Genomic DNA, 18,448 nt, shown 5'->3' with positions numbered 1-18,448 from the left:
GATGTAGTGTCATCTGCATATCTGAGATTTTTAATGTTTCTTCCTGCGATTTTAACTCCAGCCTTGGATTTGTCAAGCCCAGCACGTCGCATGATGTGTTCTGCATTTTACCCTGATAAAAACCCTCTGAATAGGTAAGGCTGAGAGTCAGTGACTGGCCTAAAGTCACCCCGTGAGTTCATGGCCTGCGTGGGGGCTAGAACTTGGCTCTCCCAAGTCCCAGCACAACACTCTAACTGCTACACCACGCTGCTCAAAAGCTAAAACGACGCAAAATAAATTTAGAAACATTTGTCCTAAACTCCTGTCTTTGCTGCTACCTTTTGCGGAGTTGGGGCTGTTGCCCAATCACATTTACACTAAAATTATGGATTTCAATCCCTGCCCCCCTACAGACTAGGGTGACCCTATGAAAAGGAGGACAGGGCTCCCGTATCTTTAACAGTTGTATTGAAAAGGAAATTTCAGCAGGTGTCATTTGTATGCATGCAGCTCCTGGTGAAATTCCCTCTTCATCACAACAGTTAAAGATACAGGAGCCCTGCCCTCTTTTGAAAATGGTCACTCTAGTACAGCTCCTGCACTTTAACTGTGGTGATGTAGAGAGAATTTCACCAGGTTCCCTATACAAAGGACACTTTGTAAAATTTCAACCCGGAAGCCGGACAATACTTGTCAATCTACTGTGTGTAGGTCTATGTTCTACAGCGCTTTCTTTTCTTTCCTTTTCTCTCCCCTCGCCCCCCCCCCCGTTTCTTTTTCTTAGCCACAAGCTTCCGCTTCCGGGTTTATCCTGCAGGAGTCTCCGCCGCCGAAGTCAGGATGAGCGGAGGAGGGAAAGCTCGGGAGGCGCCCGCGGGTAAGGCGCCGAGGAGCCGCGGGGGAGAGCTGGAGCCGCCGCCGGGCCCTGGGCCGGCTTTCCTTGCCGCGGCCTTCCGCGTTGCTAGGCGACGTCTCCTCGCGCGGATCTGCCTTGCCGGAATAGAAAACCACGTTGTGATAGAAGCAGATTGAAACTTCGCGTTTCCTCCGGGAGGAATCCCAGCCTGTTGTTTGGCAGGAGGCTGTGTTTTCCGGTGCAAAGGCGCGGGCGGGAGGACGTGTCGTTGCGCTGCTCTTGGCCCCTGCAAGCGCCCAGTGGCCCTTGCTGTTTTGTCGTCGTGTAGCCCGGTGTGTGTCTTCTGCCGTATTCTGACAATCCCTTTAATTAGGGTGGCCCTTTGCAAAGGAGGACAGGGCTCCTGTGTCTTTAACAGTTGCATAGAAAAGGGAATTTCAGCAGGTGTCATTTGTATGCATGCAGCACCTGGTGAAATCCCCTCTTCATCACAACAGTTAAAGCTGCCCTCTTTTAAATCTGGTCACTCTAGTATAGCTCCTGCAGCTTTAACTGTTGTAATGAAGAGGGAATTTCACCAGGTGCTGCATGCATATAAATGACTCCTGCTGAAATCCCCTTTTCTATGCAACTGTTAAAGATACAGGAGCCCTGTCCCCCTTTCCATAGGGTCACCCTAGTTGACAGAGCAAATACTGGGAGAGCAGTAGTAGAGTGACCATATGAAAAGGAGGACAGGGCTCCTGTATCTTTAACAGTTGCATAGAAAAGGGGATTTCAGCAGGTATCAACCAGGATGATCAGGGGTCTGGAAACAAAGCCCTATTATTATTATTATTATTATTATTATTATTATTATTATTATTATTTATATAGCACCATCAATGTACATGGTGCTGTACAGAGTAAAACAGTAAATAGCAAGACCCTGCCGCATAGGCTTACAATCTAATAAAATCATAGTAAAACAATAAGGAGGGGAAGAGAATGCAAACAGGTACAGGGTAGGGTAAGGAGGCACAGGGTAGGGTAAAACTAACAGTAGAAAGTAACAGTAGAAGTCTGCACAACATCAAGTGTTAAAAGCTTTAGGAAAAAGAAAAGTTTTTAGTTGAGCTTTAAAAGCTGCGATTGAACTTGTAGTTCTCAAATGTTCTGGAAGAGCGTTCCAGGCGTAAGGGGCAGCAGACGAAAATGGACGAAGCCGAGCAAGGGAAGTAGAGGCCCTTGGGCAGGCGAGAAACATGGCATCAGAGGAGCGAAGAGCACGAGCGGGGCAATAGTGTGAGATGAGAGAGGAGAGATAGGAAGGAGCTAGACCGTGAAAAGCTTTGAAGGTTAACAGGAGAAGTTTATATTGGATTCTGAAGTGATTTGGAAGCCAATGAAGAGATTGAAGCCTATGAAGAGATTGAAGCCTATGAAGAGAGGCTGAAAGAACTGGGTATGTTTAGCCTGCAGAAGAGAAGATTGAGGGGAGACATGATAGCACTCTTCAAATACTTAAAAGGTTGTCACACAGAGGAGGGCCAGGATCTCTTCTCGATCCTCCCAGAGTGCAGGACGCAGAATAACCGGCTCAAGTTAAAGGAAGCCAGATTCCAGCTCGACATCAAGAAAAACTTCCTATTAGAGCAGTACAACAATGGAACCAGTGACCTAGGGAGGTTGTGGGCTCTCCCACACTAGAGGCCTTCAAGAGGTAGCTGGACAACCATCTGTCAGGGATGCTTTAGGGTGGATTCCTGCATGGAGCAGGGGGTTGGACTCGATGGCCTTGTAGGCCCCTTCCAACTCTGCTATTCTATGATTCTATGTATATATGGAGAACCTGGTGAAATTCCTTCTTCATCACAACAGTTAAAGCTGCAGGAGCTATACTAGAGTGACCAGATTTAAAAGAAGGCAGGGCACCTGCAGCTTTAACTGTTGTGAGGAAGAGAGCATTTCACCAGGTTCTCCATATATACAAATGACACCTGCTGAAATTCCCTTTTCTATGCAACTGTTAAAGATACAGGAGTCCTGTCCTCCTTTTCATAGGGTCACCCTACTTTAATGAGTCCTTTCACAATTTTCCCTTCAAGTTTGCTATAATTAATAGCAGAAGTCTCTTGATTCCTGCCCTTTTAGTGGGATCGCCTTTCATGCCATATTGTTATTTTTATATTTATTTGTATCCCGCCTTTTGCCCAATGCTGGGCCTCAAGGCGGCCTCACAAAGTTTAAAACATACATGGGGGACGACGACAAAACCATAAACATTTAAAATACACAACAAAATTATAAGACATTAACATAGATGGAGGGCCAGATTATTCTCCAAAGGCCTGCTGGCACAATTTTTTTTTAGCCTGCTTCCGAAAGAAAAGATCTTATTTTCATTTTCATAATACCCTATTTCTTTGATTCTAAGACGCACTTTCCCCCCCATATAAACATCTCTAAAAACGGGGTGCGTCTTAGAATCGCAGGTGCTTTTATTTCTTAGAATCAAAGCTTTTTTTCTGTTGGTGGTGCTGAAATTAGTGTGCATCTTACAATCGATGGCGTCTTAGAATCGAAGAAATACAGTATATCCCCTCTTTCTGTCTTGGAGGAGCTGGAGAAGGTGCGGCCGCCATCCTGCTGCGTTATCTTCAGGAGCAGAATCGGCCTCACAGTGCTCAGGATGCGTTTGGCAACTTACAACGAGAGCACGGCCTGGGCAAGACGGTGAGAGAAGACCTCGGAGGTGAAGGTGTGGGAGCTGTATTATCCCACATTAACAAAGGGCACAATGACACCTACAAGACTTTTAAGAGTCAAAATTGTCATGCATCACACCTTCCAAACCTCAGATATGTACTTATATACCTTTCAAATGCCCCCAAATTATGTTGGACTTCTTAGTTGGACACAGTTCTGATTTAAAAAGAAACCCAGCAAATATTGTGTGTTCTTCACAATGCTGGACACTCAGTGGTGTGACACATCCCTGAGATAACTGATTGCTTGGCATATGTACCTATTCCTCTATGCAAATTGTGATGTCAAGTCAGCCCACTCTGCTTATATCAGCAATTTCTGATTATACTATGTGATGCAGTGATGTTGCACCATAGCAGACAGGCTATAGCAAACCTCACATGTTGCTCCCTCAAATGCTTTACTCTACAGGAATATGCAGAAGGTAGTTCTGGATCTACTGCTAGATTTCTGGGTGATTTCCAATAGATCATCAAGGATTTCTAACTCTCTATTTAATAATCGCAACAAAATGACTCCCCATCTATAGTAAATTATACTGCTGAAACTAAGAAAGCTTGCAGCAACCAAGATGGATTTTTATGTGGAAGGACTGTGATTTGTGTTCAGTTTGGGAACTCAAAACCAATTCCTGGGCTAAGATTTCTTTTAATACTATGTATGTTTTGTACAAGGCTCCAGCTGGTGAAGCGCTAGTAAAAACAACAACCCACCAAAGTAGGTCTTGTAATCCTGAAGTCTGCCCACCACTGCTATACGACTCTCACAGCTAGCTCATTTTCCTAGGCTCCTAATAAATAGGAGGGCTGTGTTGAGATAGACTTATGAGTTCATGATAATAAGTCTCCCTTAATGCACAAGCATCTTGGGAGTCCCAAAGTTTTGAATTTCAGGGTTGTTCTTGACATCATGGAGATCTCAGGAAAACTAATTTGTCTCAACCTGCTCCTTGTCTTTGTTGTAGGCTGTAGTGAAGGCACTGGAACAGTTGGCTCAACAAGGGAAGATCAAAGAGAAGGTGTATGGGAAGCAAAAAATTTATTTTCCAGACCAGGTGAGGGAGATATATTTCGATTTCTATGGGAATAAAATGTTTATTTCAGTTACAGATGTGAACCAACTGTTCTTAAAAATGTTTTTTTTAACACAAATATGTTGCAACCCCAAATTCTGTGACAGGAATGAAGTAACATTAGTAGGGAAAACAATGAACTGCTACACACTTGTAGTTTAACAATATAATTAAAAGCTTCTTAATACAAAGCAAATAATTTTGTACTGCTCCACCCATTTTTTTTATGACCGAAAGCAGATTTCATAAAAAAGCTGCTTTCATAAATGGACAAACTGATTCCCAATAGAACTTTATTTTTAAGTTAACTTTAATTGTATTGGAGGAGGTGTGCGTGGCAGGACAGTTTGAGAGTGAAGGGTTTCGCTGTCGACTTCCACACCACCAGAAAAACTTGTTGCTGCCCAGGGAAGTAGAGTTGGAGATGCAGTAGCAGTATTTAACCTAGTTTCTGCATTGTTTTTCATGCCTTTGGTCATCCAGGATCGGTTTGGTAATGTGAGTGACTCAGAACTTAAAGGCTTGGACAATGAGATTTCGGAACTGTCCTGCAAAGTGCAGACTCTCCAACAGAACTGTCGTCAGATGGAGTCAGGTGTGTTTAGGCAGGTCATTTCAGTCTGCTGAGCTAGTCTTGTGCAGAATGAGTGCATGTGTGATTGAGCACTTGAATGGTATGGAGCTTTGTGGAATGTTTGAGCTGTAGTACACAGAATCCCTGTGCTCCTTCCCACTGACGGGTGTCATCTCAGCTGTTGTAACTAGCAATTCCATTCCAGAACTGAAAGAATTGAAGGGCTCTATGACAACACCAGAAATGGTTAAGGAGATTGAAGAGTTAAAAAAAGATTGTGCCAATTATACAGAGAAACTGGAGCGAATTAAATCTGCTGCCAATCATGTGACCCCTGAAGAGAAAGAAAAGGTAACGGAGCTGCCAAGGAAGGGTCCAATGGCAGAGAATGGCAAGGTATAATTGGTCCCATGTGGGTGTCCTGCCATTCTCTGCCAGCTGTGTGTTGGGGCCTCAGAGACCCTGGATGTTCTAAAGTTAACCTCAAGCCTCTTCCATCCTGAGACTCCAAAACACGCATACTGTCATTTTCACCATTACAGCCAGCCTGTGCCAAGATCATTTAAAGTCTGCCTTACTCTAATTGGAATTCATTTATTTATTTTATCAAAGTGAAGATAAACGTGTTTTGGAGTTGGTGGAAGATGCCGTATTCATTTAGAGAACAGGCCCTTTTATAAAAGCATGACTGATTTTCACTTCTGAGGCTCTTCACTCAGTCCGACATATTGCTGTCGTTTTGGTCACATCATAACTGGCTGCATTGCTAATCATTCTGCTAGGGTCTGAAAGTGTAAGAACTGCTTGCTTTTTCTGGTTGCAGGTGTACAGTGAGAAGAAGCTATATTGCAGGGAATGGCGCCGCCGGAAGAGAATGGTAAGGCAGCTTCTTAACTATAGAAGACTGGAAAGAATGAATGGTGTGCGTAGAAGGGGTGATCTTTAGTGATACCACTTGTTTCATTCAGACGTGAATAAACATACTAATAATGTAATGAGTAGAACACACAGTAAACACAATTTGATTATATGCCGTGCCTGTTGTTTTGCTAAGTACTGCATAAGTTTGACAAATAATAATCTAAGGCTCTACCAATAGCTTCCAATGTTCAAATTCAAACTTTGTATTCACAGCTTAATCTGGTTGCAAAGTAGAAAGATTTTAAGCATAAGATTCTGGATTTCGTTGTTACTATGAGACTTAAGGAATTCATCTCTACAGGGTTGACAACAGCTTGTGTATGACATTATGTCCCTTGCTACCAGAAGTTTCTTGAAATACAGGCCACACCATCTTTCCAAATACCAAACCCCCATAAGTTATTAGAGATGTCTCTCAGTTCAGAAACTGAATCCTCACAATCCCTCCTCTTAAAGTTTTAGTCACCTTTAAACTCTAGCTCATTATATTAAATGTGTCTGGGATATTGCTCTATTGAACACTTGCTAACCTGTGCTGGGGTCATGGGGGATTTTGGCACATTTTTCTTTCTGGGGATTTTGCCCATACATCTGAGTATTTGCCTACTGAGTCTCTCACTCCTGGTTGGTTTATTTATTACTTTTCTATACCGCCCAATAGCCGGAGCTGTGGTTCACTTTCTTATTAACTATTTTGAGGTTCGCTACAAGCATTGTGCCTGATATAGCCCCCGTTTGATACTCCCTCCCCTGCATATTTTCAGTTGAACCTTAATTCTAGGTTAGTCACTACTGTCTGTGCACAAAACTGCTTCATTGTTTCTAAAAAGATAACTTCCAAGAATCTTAAGTCTCAAGCCAAGTAGAGGTTTAGAGATGTCTAAATTAAATATTAAGAGTTGGAGAATTTGAGTTGAAGTGTAGACTGCACCTTTATATTTCATTGTGTTCTGCATTATTACTTATGAGCAGACCACTCTGCAAGAAATTGAGAAATGGGGAAAAGCTTGCTGTCGCTATTTCTCCCAGCCACAATATATTACAAAAAATCTCAACCCAACCTTTTGGTAGAGTTAGGCTAGTTCATCTTTTGTGGTAGGTAATTTCACACACACACACACACTCCCCTCCCCTCCCACCCCCCACACACTAACAGGGCAATTTTCTGTTTGTCTACAAATACTCTTAGACTACTATGGTGTTCTGTCTTGACTGATGGGGCAGGCAGCTATAAATATGTGTTTCGACCCTGTCTCAACAGGCAACGGAGTTACTTGATGCAATCCTGGAAGGCTACCCAAAAAGCAAGAAGCAGTTCTTTGTGAGTACTACAAACCCACATTGAGTGACATGACCACACAGGGTGGATTAAACAGGCTTTCTTGGGCAGCTCTCTTAGTGCATCAGTTCAGCCACTGCTCAAAGGTGGGGTGTAAGATGCTCCCATTTTCCTGCCTGGCATCTTAAGGGGTATGTGTTATCCTTTATGCAGGAGGAAGTTGGCATTGAGACAGATGAAGATTTCAATGTTACTTTGCCCACCGTCTGAACCAAGGACTCACCCGTTTTATGAAACAATCACCTACTTAACACTCAAGTTTCAATCCTTCATATTCTACATTGCTGTATATTTTTGAAAGGTCTTTGCATTCAATGGGGATAAGCTGACCTTCCTTACTGCACTATTATTTCTTTTTCCAGCACTCCTCCCTAGTCCTGTCAGGCTGATTGTGATTTTGTTTTAAAAGCTGTTAGCCTCCCTACACAGGATTACCAATAAGCACTTCAGAAAATTGGGGTGGAGAGCACACAATAAATACTTGAATTACTTTGATGGCTTTATCATTTTCTCTTTGAGTAACAGGTCGGTATATTGTACAGAAGGCTTGTGCACATTAAACCAACCCACCCCTTTGTGGTCTGCTATAATGCTTTTTCTGAATACCTAAGTAATGCAGGAATAACAGCAGCTTTGAGGTTAGACTACTTCTAAAGATAGTAATACTGGGTCAAATGATTTTGGGATGGGGAGAGACCTCCTTAAGGTCTGGAGAAGTGTAATATAAATTGTTACCAAGCCATTATGCCTCATTTGCCCCTCTGAAGTTTCGTTTTCCCCAGACTGTTCATGTGGATCATGGGGGTGGGGAGAAAGAGAATTTAACTTTGTCTGGTCTTAGAATGGAAGGGGGCAAGCAGAGATACTTCAGTGAAGTGACTTTCAGATTTAAACCCTGGAGAAGGAGTTTACTGTTTTTTAAAAGTCTAAGATGACATGACTTAAGCAAGCTGGATTACAAGATCAGTGAGAAGGAAGGAACTGCTGGAATAACTTCTGTGCTAGTTACTCAGAAGTATTCAGGCCCAGAGACTTAACACTATAGCTCCAGCCCAGTTCCCTCCAAACAAACCAAGCAAAAGCACCAAATTAATTCAAACACTTAGCAAAATTTATTAGAATTGCTTATAATAAAAAAAATATGTTTTAATTTTCACGAGTGTGGTCTGTTTAAGCGAAGAGTCCTTCTCCACCAACCAGCAGCAGATCCAGGAAGCAGTGCCTATTAAAGGACAGGAGACCTACCTCCTCTGTAGCTAAATAACAAAGTGGAGGAGGTTGGCTTAGGCTTACTTCGCTGCATTATTTAGAAACTGTGGGGCTCTATGGGGTTGAAAAGACCTCCCTCTGCCACCCCCATAGTCTTTAATAAAATGTATAAACCTAGCCAGACTCTCTTAATCTGGTACTGAAGGCAAACTGTGCTTGTGAGCAGATGAAGCATTTAGAAAAGCTCCAAGTGGGCTTCACAGGACTTTGAGGAAGGGGCTTGACTGGCTTATTGCCCTTCTGCTAGGTTTGCAGAATACATTATGCAAAGCAAGCCAATTTATTGCATAATATGTTTAGATCACTGCACTTAGCCCAAACTAAATGCTAGGCAGAGCAATCATGGTGTGTAAATTGGTGTCTCTACATGAATCACAAATTAGACATTGCTCTGCTTTAAACTCCTCATGCCTAGCCAATGCTACTTAAAATTAAAACAAGCCTCATGTGCAATGTTTATGTCTTGTACTAAGGATTTAAAAGGCTTAGCTACCGAAGAAAGGCTGGAGGGAGCTCAAATCCTAGTGTTTCTGTGCCCTTAGAAAAGGAACCAGCTTCACTGGAAAGCCCATGACTATTGTGTTGTAAATGTGTTTCTATCAGACAAGTTAGGTCAACATGCAGAATACAGCAGGGGACCAAGGCTTGAAAAGGGGTTGATGGTAGCAGTTGATCCTCATGAATAGACAACTAATTTCTTTCCTGCTCACTTAAGGATGTTAGTCGTGCCGGCTGAGTAGAGATTTCAGAGGTAAACACAGGCTGAGTAGAGATTTCAGAGGTAAACACAATCAGTAACCCACCCAAAACAGCTCGAAGAGAAATTACTGGCAGAAACAGCCTCTTGGCCACACAGCTCCAAACTGTAATATGCCCCTCCAGTCTTCCCTTGTGGGGTTAGTATAGCTGGCTCTTCAGCTGTTGCAGGACACCAATGACAATGTCCCGTAGGGTCTGTGAAAAGAGAGACCAAATAAGCTGATGGCAGACTGGCTCAGGTTAAGAGGTCGGAAGTCAGGGATAAATGGTTCTACTGGGATTAAGCAACAACCTTTTGGTTTCAGATTACTTAACATGGCAATTTGTTAACCTCTTCAAAGGGAACATGCCCCTATCTTTGGTTTGGGCCAGGTTACCTGTGGGATTCACCTTCTCCCATACAGTCCACCCCGCACACTCAGGTCCTCTGGGGTGAACTTACTTCAGTCAGCTCAAACTAGGCTGACATCAGTTTCCCAGAGTACCTTTTCTTCTGTCGCTCCCAGATTGTGGAATGGCCTGCCGGAGGAGATTCGTAAAATTAACTCTCTGTGTGATTTTAAGGCAGCTTTAAAGACTAGCCTTTTCCGGCAGGCCTATCCAGATCAATGTAAAATCAAGAATTTTTAAGATGTGTTGATTCCTGTTCTAATGTTGTTCCCTGCCTCGATCCAAAGGGAGAGGCAGGTAAGAAATAAATAAAATTATTATTATTATTAAATACCCTGGTTTGGCAGCATCCTGAGAATCTGAAAGGATTTAAAGTAACTGACTACATGAAATGCTTGGAGAAGTTGAGCAAACATAGATAGGACCTCAAGAGTGATGCACCTCCACTCCGTACTAAAGAGTTACACAATCTAAGCACTCAAGTCTTAATTTAAATTAAATTGTAATTTTATGCAGGTACCCTTGCTTAATCTAAATTGCTAGATTTAGATTTTCTGAACACAGCATCCTTCAGCATGGATTAAATTGCCTGGGCATTTAACCTGGCACCAAAAAAAAGTACAAAATTGGCATCAGGCACGCCTCTTGTTCTATATAGTCAGCACCTGTTTCTCTCCGAAAGCGAACAGCCCTGAACCCATGCAGGCTACCCTGAGCTAATCAAGTGCATCTTTGCTACATGAAGCTGCGAGCCACATGCTCTCAAGTTGTGGAATTACCTGTGGCTTGCAGTGCTCCTCTATCCAGCTGAAGACGCATGCAGAGAGTTCCTGAAAGCTTGTCACAGAGATGGAGGCATTGAAGGACTGGAACAAAGAGTCCATGATACCCTGAAAAACGTTGAACTTCACCTGGTCAGAGACTTGGTTCTTCCCTTCATTAGGATTGTCCTGGTGAGCTTTGACAATCTGTTCATAATTTCTGAAATGTATAAATGTGGCTGGTGAAGTTAGGTGAAAACATATGGCATAACCGTTGGGTCTGGAAAGACAGGCTGGGAGGGTTTATACTAACTTGCATTGTGTAATTACATTACATTTCTAGACTGCTTATTAACTGTAGCTCTTTAGTCAATTCACAAAAAAACCCTTAAAACCATAAAATAAAATAACATCGTAAAACATAATATAAAAACAGTAAGTTTAAAACAGAATAGGAATCTTGTTGCAGAGAAAGAGCTTAAACCTCTCAAAAACATGAACCTGATTTGCTGTTCAGGTAAAAGAAGTGAGTTTCCCACCCCTATGAATATTTTGGGGATGGCTTCTCTTGAAGCATGGCATCTGTGCATACACACAGTCTTACATTTTCATGATTTTCAAGGCCATCACATCTTTCCGGAGCGTGGAGACCTCTTCCTCCTGCTTCTTCTTTTCCTTGTGCAAGAATTGAATATAATCAATGGCTGGGGAGAAAAAATGGCTACAGTTTAGCAAACAATTGCAGACAGTGTTCTCAAGATTTAGCATCCACCAGCTATTCTGGTATGTTGCTCAGCCAAGCTGCCCCTGAAGTTATAGACCAGGTTTGGGTGATCAGCAGGGGAAACAATGCAGCATTGGTTGTTTCCCCTGTACGTACCAGCTGCACACATGGGATTACCCTAATTACCGGTGCCACATTGTGGATTGCCGTGTCATTTGAACCCAGTGTGCAGTGCAACCGTTGAGATTTTCTACAACCAGGGGTTGTAGGGTGGGCGAAGTCACCACGGCCACACCATGCGCTGGGTTCAGATGACATGGCAACTCATGACAGGGTGCTGGTAATTAGGGTAATCCCGGTTGCATGACCAGTACAGGTGGAAGAAACAATTGATACTGTGTTGATTCCCCTGCAGATCATCTGAACAACCCCACTGTCTGTCTCTACCTCTAGGACAGGTACAGAACCTCAGGCCCTGTGGCCAAATCCAGCCTTCTGGGGTTCCCCAGGTCTCATGTCCCTTTCCCCAGCTACTGACTGATGGTTTCCTGGCTTTTGTGCAATTTTTTTCCTGTTCCCAAAGGTTGAAATGCCTTTCTTTAGTTACTGGCAGTACAAGGTTTAAGCTAAAATATGCTTGTATTGTTTTTTGTCTTCTGGCCCCTCCCCTTTTGCTCTACCCACCACTCGAATGCCACCTATCCCAGTTTCTCTGAAATCAAATTCAGCCCTTTGGCCGAAAGAGATTCTGCATCACTGCTCAAGGAGGAAGGGAAGTGAGCTAGGCTCCCTCCAGGGACTAACAATAGTAAGATACACCTATCCAGAGAGTTTAATCTGAAAGAGGATGTACAGCAGGAAATGAAACAAGTTTCAGAAGTACTGGTAGTCTAGCAACAAATATAATAGTTAATGGAACATGGAGATAAAGGTGACAGATCAAAAGCCCCCAACTCACTCTTCTGCAGCACAATCGCTTTGCTTAGCTTCTGAGAGCCGATTGAGAAATCCTGCTGCTGGCACGTGGGTACAATTGCTTGCAAGTCGTCATAGCCTTTCTGTAGGAGAGGCAAAGCAGCATTAAAACTCATAAAGCAAGGCTGTCCCTCATGACAAAAAGTTCAAACATAAACAACAAAACCTGAGCCAACATGTCAGTGTCCCTTTCTCTGTTCTTCCAATGTGGGAGCAGTGCAAACATGCCATATAAAGGGAAGTGGGACAGAAGGGGTGGCAAGCATAGATCTGTAGCTCATCCTAAGTTCTCACCTTAATGGCATCCCTCCGTTTCTGTTCAGCCTGTGTGTGGGCACGGCGGCGGCGGTCCTTGTAGGTTTCTTTGTAGGTTTCCTGCTGGTAGTCAGAGTCTTCATCATCTGTGGGAAGAAAAACAGACCTTGTCAGTTAACAGGGCAAGGTAGCAGAAAAGGGCCTAGAAAGCTTTATGGTAGCTTCCTAACCACAAGGTTTCATTAGACTCAAGTTAATGAAAGAATACACGGCACATTTAAGGACCACCATTTTATGTCTGACAGCACCAGTGAACCTTTTCCAAGCTAAAAAGGAACAAATTTCTTTTATGGGCCTCCCTGTCTCCATCATTGCACTTCATGGGCTTCTGGGAAGAAGGGATGGACTGTTCCCAGAGCTACCACGACTGGCACCTTGCACATTCAGGGACTGGCTGAAAAGTTCACCTCTGCCATGTAATAACAGAAGTGTGGCTTCCAAAAGTGACTATCAACCAGCTGCAGGTGTTGAGTGTGATGTCCGAAAGGGTAGTGCCCCCTATAACCACCTAGAAATATAACCACCTAGAAATAATGCAAGGCTACAGACAGGCTCTGTTCACTGCACAATTGGGAGAAATGTGACAGTTTCACAGAGAAGGAAGCTAATGAGCTATACCTGTATTTGGTACTGAAGATGCACTGGTGGAGCCAATGCTGTTAGCTCTTGATACAATGCTCCCCTTTCTCCTGCTTTCCACGAAGAGTGCTGGAAGATAAACACCAAAGTATATCTGACTTGAAGGTGCATACTCAAAATAATTTAATTACCCCTTAATATGCTTTAACCAACCTTTTGTATTTGGAGTGATTAAAGGGTAAAATGGGGATTACCCCACCCGTTCACAACATGCTTATATGTGAAGCAAGGATTCTAAGGTATTACTAATTATAAATGTAGATAAAGGAGCTGGTCTACATTAATGCAAGGGAGTGATCTATTTTGTATACATGTTAAACACTCTATGCACAGCATTGAATAGAACAAAGGTTCCACAAATCAGGTCACCATATCCACCATCCTTTCCTGCTCCCCCTGCAATGTGGCTTCATGCTGGCAGCTGAAAGACAGAGATGAGTCACTGCCCCTCTCCCACATCTAGAGTGAGTGGGAGAGGTCATGCTAATTCATACAATGCTTCGAATTTATTTTGAATGCCTGTAAAGCACAATCTGAAGTTAGATAAGACCTTGTACCTTTTGACTCCTATGCTTGCCAAATAACTCTGAGGGGAGAAGAGTTGGTCACAATAACAAATTATGGCTTACTACTGAGGCCAGCCAACATTTGTGGACCCATAGCATGAATCCACCATGGAAGAAATAGCACCAGCTAAAACACATGGACCAGGAAAAGACAGGAGAAGCAGCCAGGAATATTTAGTAGGTGGATATGGAGCGATATATAAATATTGTAAATAAATATAAGTAAATGAGGGAGGAAGGCTACTACATGCTTACCAGGATCCAGCCCGTTGTCACTAAAAGTTGAATCAACCTGGTTTGTTGAATCACAAAGAGAGAGGTAAAAATAAGACAACTTTGTCTTTAGATACATGCTAATGACTCACTTGAACTGTTCATTCTGAACAGGCTTTCCCAAGCATCTATAGAACTGGACTGCACACCTCCATGCTGAGTGCACGGAGGTTCAACAAATATGCTGTGATCTCATATGGAATAAAACTGAAAAAGTTATTGCTCCCCATTAAAACAATAGAGCAGTTTTTGTCATAAGTTACTGGCTAGACAACTTTTTCTGAAGTCCAAACTGTGATAAACATGACTTTTGCAGCATAGTGAACTAACACCCCCTAGATTCACCCTTTGGGGGAAAAAAAACTCTGGAAAAATCTAAGCGGCAATGCAAGCTCCTTAAAGGGTTCACCAGTCCTCATACAGTTTACTCCAGTAAAGAATCAATGCAGGAAGCAATGGAATGTCACAACACTGAAAGTACAGCCCTCCCTGCCTCCAGAACATAATGGCTTCAGGAATATACTGGGATAAGACCAGGATAAGTCTCCCACTCTGCCAACTGCCTGCTTCCTCACTGCTGAGGTGAGTGCAGCAGGAGGCAGAAATAGCAGTGGGAGGGAATAACTGGGGTGAGAAGAGAGGTACCAGGGAGCAGAAGCAGTGGGGTAGGGAGGAGGAAGAAAAGAAACCCTGAATGAGGAGGAGGAGGGGGAAGAGGAAACTCCAGGGAGAGGAGGTGTGAAGAGAAATGCCAATTCAGGGAGAGACGCCCAGGGAAAAGTGAGAAATGTTGCTGCAGGCCCCAAAAGGTCACCAAGGCACATCTTGAGGACAAGCTCTACTGCCTCCCCCCTTTCATCTGATTAGTCTGACTTCTTCCCCCTTTCCCAGTTTAGTTTACAAACTTTGTCACTTCTCTTCTATCCAGCAGTTAGTGCCAGTGCTAAAACTTAATATTTAACAGAATCAGATGCAAAACAAAAGTTGTAATTGGATTTTAGCCGTGCAAAAACCAATTAGTTCTTTTAAAACCTCACAGGACCACATTCATCATAATACAGCTGTATGCGATCTTAGGGAGAGGAGAATGGATTGCTGCTGTGTGCCCATCTCTACTCTTCTCACATTCTGGGTCAATTAGCAACGAGGTAGGAGACCAACAAGGGAAACTAACGTTTTCTGGCTGACTTCCTGCACATTTAACAGCTCAACTGCAAGCAGATTTTCAGCAGAGGCACCTTATTCCACCACTATGGTAGAGAGGAAGGGCGTCAATTGGAGGAGCAGCAGCAGAATCGCCTCTTAAGCAGCTTTTAAGACAATTCGGGCGACAATTCCAGTTAAGCCACTTACAAAACTAAATCCACATTTAACTGGTTTCCTAACAAGCTGCCCCAGAGAAGGTTTAATACCCTGCGACCTCTCCCTATTGACTGGCTTATTCGACCAGCCGGGAGACGCCGGGGCTCAGGCCTACCTCAAAGGCGGCTACTGTGGGAAAGCGACCCTGGTGGGGGAGAAAGGCATTCTGCATAAGCTCAGAGGCGCTTTCTGAACGACTTCAAGTGTTCTGGGCCCAACTGGATACTGGAGCTGTTTCCCAGACCTGCCCAATACTTTGCCCCTTGGTTCCACCCCGCGGCTTGCCTTTGTTCTCCCGGTTTCACTCACTTTTCCTCCCCAGGCGTTTTCCGGAGAGACGTTTGGCGGTTCCGCCATCTTCCCTCTCCTCTGAACAGTATCACGTGTCATCCTAGTATCAACCAATCAGGGCCGGAGGAGGGTAATTCCCGGAAGAGTCGATTTTGTTTGCAAGGGATGCTAGGAAATGTAGTTTCTTCCCCCCCCCCCCCGACTCAGGCTAGCCCTGAATTCTCTTCTGCTTTCCCGTGAACAAAAGTTGTCTAAATCCCATTGTCTAAATATGCCGCTCTCGGACTGCAAGTAAAAAAGCCATTTTCAAATGCATCTGGGGCGGAAGTGAGAACTGTCCTTCACAGGAACCGTTTATAGGTGGAGGCCATAGGGCCTTTTTCTGGGCTTGCTACATCATTAATTCCCAGGGGTAGGACACGGGTTCCAATCACACGTCCATCCCACAAATGATGGCATCAGCAAAGAGACGGTTCACGCTCTTATTTTGTCCGGAATTTTTTAAAATAGCTTTTCAACTTTTAAAAAGGCGCTTTGCATTTGCAAATTCCATGGCAAATGAATTCCATTATGCGCACATTGCAGGTTGCGCCCCGGAGAGTGGCCTACGACATCGCTGCGGGGTTATTCATTAGGAATATTCATAGAAAAATCATAGAACAGCAGAGTTGGAAGGGGCCTACAAGGCCATCGAGTCCAACCCCCTGCTCAATGCAGGAATCCACCCTAAAGCATCCCTGACAGATGGTTGTCCAGTTGCCTCTTGAAGGCCTCTAGTGTGGGAGAGCCCACAACCTCCCTAGGTAAAATTGCAGGTTGAGGGTCAGGCTGAGAAAGTGGTTTACAAGAACCCTGCAGTGTAGTCCCATGGTATTATACCCCTACTATAGGTTGGCAGTTAGCCTGAGGCTGGAAAATCTGCAGTGTTGTCGAGTATTGCTATACCCACGTTGTAGGCTGCAAGGTGGGGTTGGGCTGAAATATAGAACAATCCAGCAGGGTATTGTAAATATTGTAGGTCAATGCTGGGGCTGATACCGGTTTGAAATTCCAGGCAAAACTCCTCATAGAAAATACCCCTCAGGCTGCAGCAAAGCTATATTTGAAGGAAGCCCCTGCCAAAGGAAGTGAGGCAGGTGGCTACCAGGGGGAGGGCTTTTTCCGATGTAGCACCCCGGTTGTGGAATGAGCTCCCCAGAGAGGTCCACCTGGCGCCTACACTGTACTCCTTTCGAAGCCAGCTGAAGACCTTTTTATTCTCTCAGTATTTTAACACTTAATTTTAACTTAAATTTAAATTTTACTGTTCTAACTCTGTATTTTAATCTTATACCAATTTTTGCTGCGTGGTTTTATCCTGGTTGTGCTTTTTATACTGAATTTTGTATTTGTGTTTTTAAACTGTTGGTTGTTTTATTATTGTTTTAATTTTTGTGAACTGCCCAGAGAGCTTCGGCTATTGGGCGGTATAAAAATGTAATAAATAAATAAATATCGACTTAAATTACCCCTTTCCAGCCAAATCTAACTCTAAATTGCATGCGGAAGTCTTGCCTCTATTAATTTGTATGGAGATGGGTAAACAATTTTATATGAAAAAAAAATTCAAAGAAATCACATTTTCCACAAAGGAAGAGCAAGAATATCTCTCCTTGTCAGTGTTGGGACGCGGGGACCTGTTACCCAGTCATAAGCTACACTTAAATCTTGGATTTTTCCATTGGTTCCTATGGGTAACCCTCTTTTCCAACCGGAGCAGAGAGAGAAAAAGATCTCGGCTGAGTTCGGACGACACGCTAATCAAAGGCTGTTTTGTTCCTCCCCGCCGACAAGCGCGTCGTCCGAACTCAGCCCTCTTGTAACCGGAAACTTGCTTCATTCTAACTGACAAGTCTACGCGTGATGACGTTGAAAACAAAAACCGGAAGTGCGGTCCTCTACGAAGAGTCGGAAACGACTGAAGGAATAAACAACAAAACAACCCCTCGAGCAGTTCTTGGAGCGCTTCCCGGAAGTGCCGGTCCTTGGCTGAGCGGAGGCGCCATGGCGGACCCCACGGAGGAGCTCGCCAAGCTCGAATACCTGTCTCTTGTCTCGAAGGTCTGCACTGAGCTCGACAACCACCTGGGCATCAATGACAAAGACCTGGGTAGGTCCCTCGGGCTCCATCTTATCGTGTGCCTGCCTGTGCGCGGGGGGGGGGGGGGAGGGAGGAAGGGAGGCGGGCGGGCGGCGCCGCCAATGCTGTGCCTCCCCCGAAGGATATCGCCGTGTCGGCTTGTCTCGCCAGCGTTGGAGAGGGGCTGGCGGGGAGCCTTTCCCCGGCCTTCTCCCGCCCTGGGCGTTTCGTCTACGGCAGCCTTCCTCAACCTGGGGCGCTCCAGATGTGTTGGACTGCAGCGCCCCAGGTTAAGGAAGGCTGGTCTACGGCTTCTGGTAAAGACCGTAAAACACCAGCTGAGTTTTACGGTGCCTTTGATTGTGGTCTCATAAGACTGGATGGATGACAGAGCGGCTGGCTGGCTGGCTGGCTGCTTGCTTTCAAAATGAATGGCGATCTGCACCTGTCCAGTGGGATTTAAACAGGGCCGGTGCCAGACTATTTTGCGCCCTAGGCAAGGTGAGCTACATT

At 44.2% G+C, this 18,448-nt stretch overlaps 3 protein-coding genes across 3 annotated transcripts in view; 2 read left to right on the top strand and 1 right to left on the bottom strand.

Annotated features, from left to right (window-relative positions):
* The first annotated feature begins 778 nt into the window (after positions 1–778).
* Positions 779–7,982, top strand: PSMC3IP (PSMC3 interacting protein). Its single transcript, XM_063132715.1, has 8 exons — positions 779–859; positions 3,438–3,553; positions 4,551–4,640; positions 5,142–5,253; positions 5,438–5,583; positions 6,056–6,109; positions 7,415–7,474; positions 7,646–7,982. The coding sequence occupies exons 1-8, from the start codon at positions 823–825 to the stop codon at positions 7,700–7,702; spliced, it is 672 nt and encodes a 223-aa protein (XP_062988785.1). The 5' UTR covers positions 779–822; the 3' UTR covers positions 7,703–7,982.
* Positions 7,983–8,581: 599 nt separating this feature from the next.
* Positions 8,582–15,914, bottom strand: MLX (MAX dimerization protein MLX). Its single transcript, XM_063132702.1, has 8 exons — positions 15,835–15,914; positions 14,146–14,182; positions 13,304–13,393; positions 12,665–12,771; positions 12,354–12,453; positions 11,276–11,375; positions 10,690–10,891; positions 8,582–9,715 (listed from the first exon to the last, which is right to left on the bottom strand). Exons 1-8 carry the CDS (start codon positions 15,880–15,882, stop codon positions 9,659–9,661), a joined length of 741 nt encoding a protein of 246 aa, XP_062988772.1. The 5' UTR covers positions 15,883–15,914; the 3' UTR covers positions 8,582–9,658.
* A 1,888-nt stretch (positions 15,915–17,802) lies between these two features.
* DHX8 (DEAH-box helicase 8) overlaps positions 17,803–18,448 on the top strand; it is a 50,191-nt gene continuing 49,545 nt past the window's right edge. The window contains exon 1 of the mRNA XM_063132423.1: positions 17,803–17,965. Coding sequence (XP_062988493.1) covers positions 17,860–17,965 — 106 coding nt within the window. The 5' untranslated portion in view covers positions 17,803–17,859. The remainder of the gene's footprint in view (positions 17,966–18,448) is intronic.

The sequence above is a fragment of the Elgaria multicarinata genome, chromosome 1, assembly GCF_023053635.1.
Source record: "Elgaria multicarinata webbii isolate HBS135686 ecotype San Diego chromosome 1, rElgMul1.1.pri, whole genome shotgun sequence".
NCBI lineage: Eukaryota > Metazoa > Chordata > Lepidosauria > Squamata > Anguidae > Elgaria > Elgaria multicarinata.
This window is presented reverse-complemented; position numbering and strand designations above follow the sequence as displayed.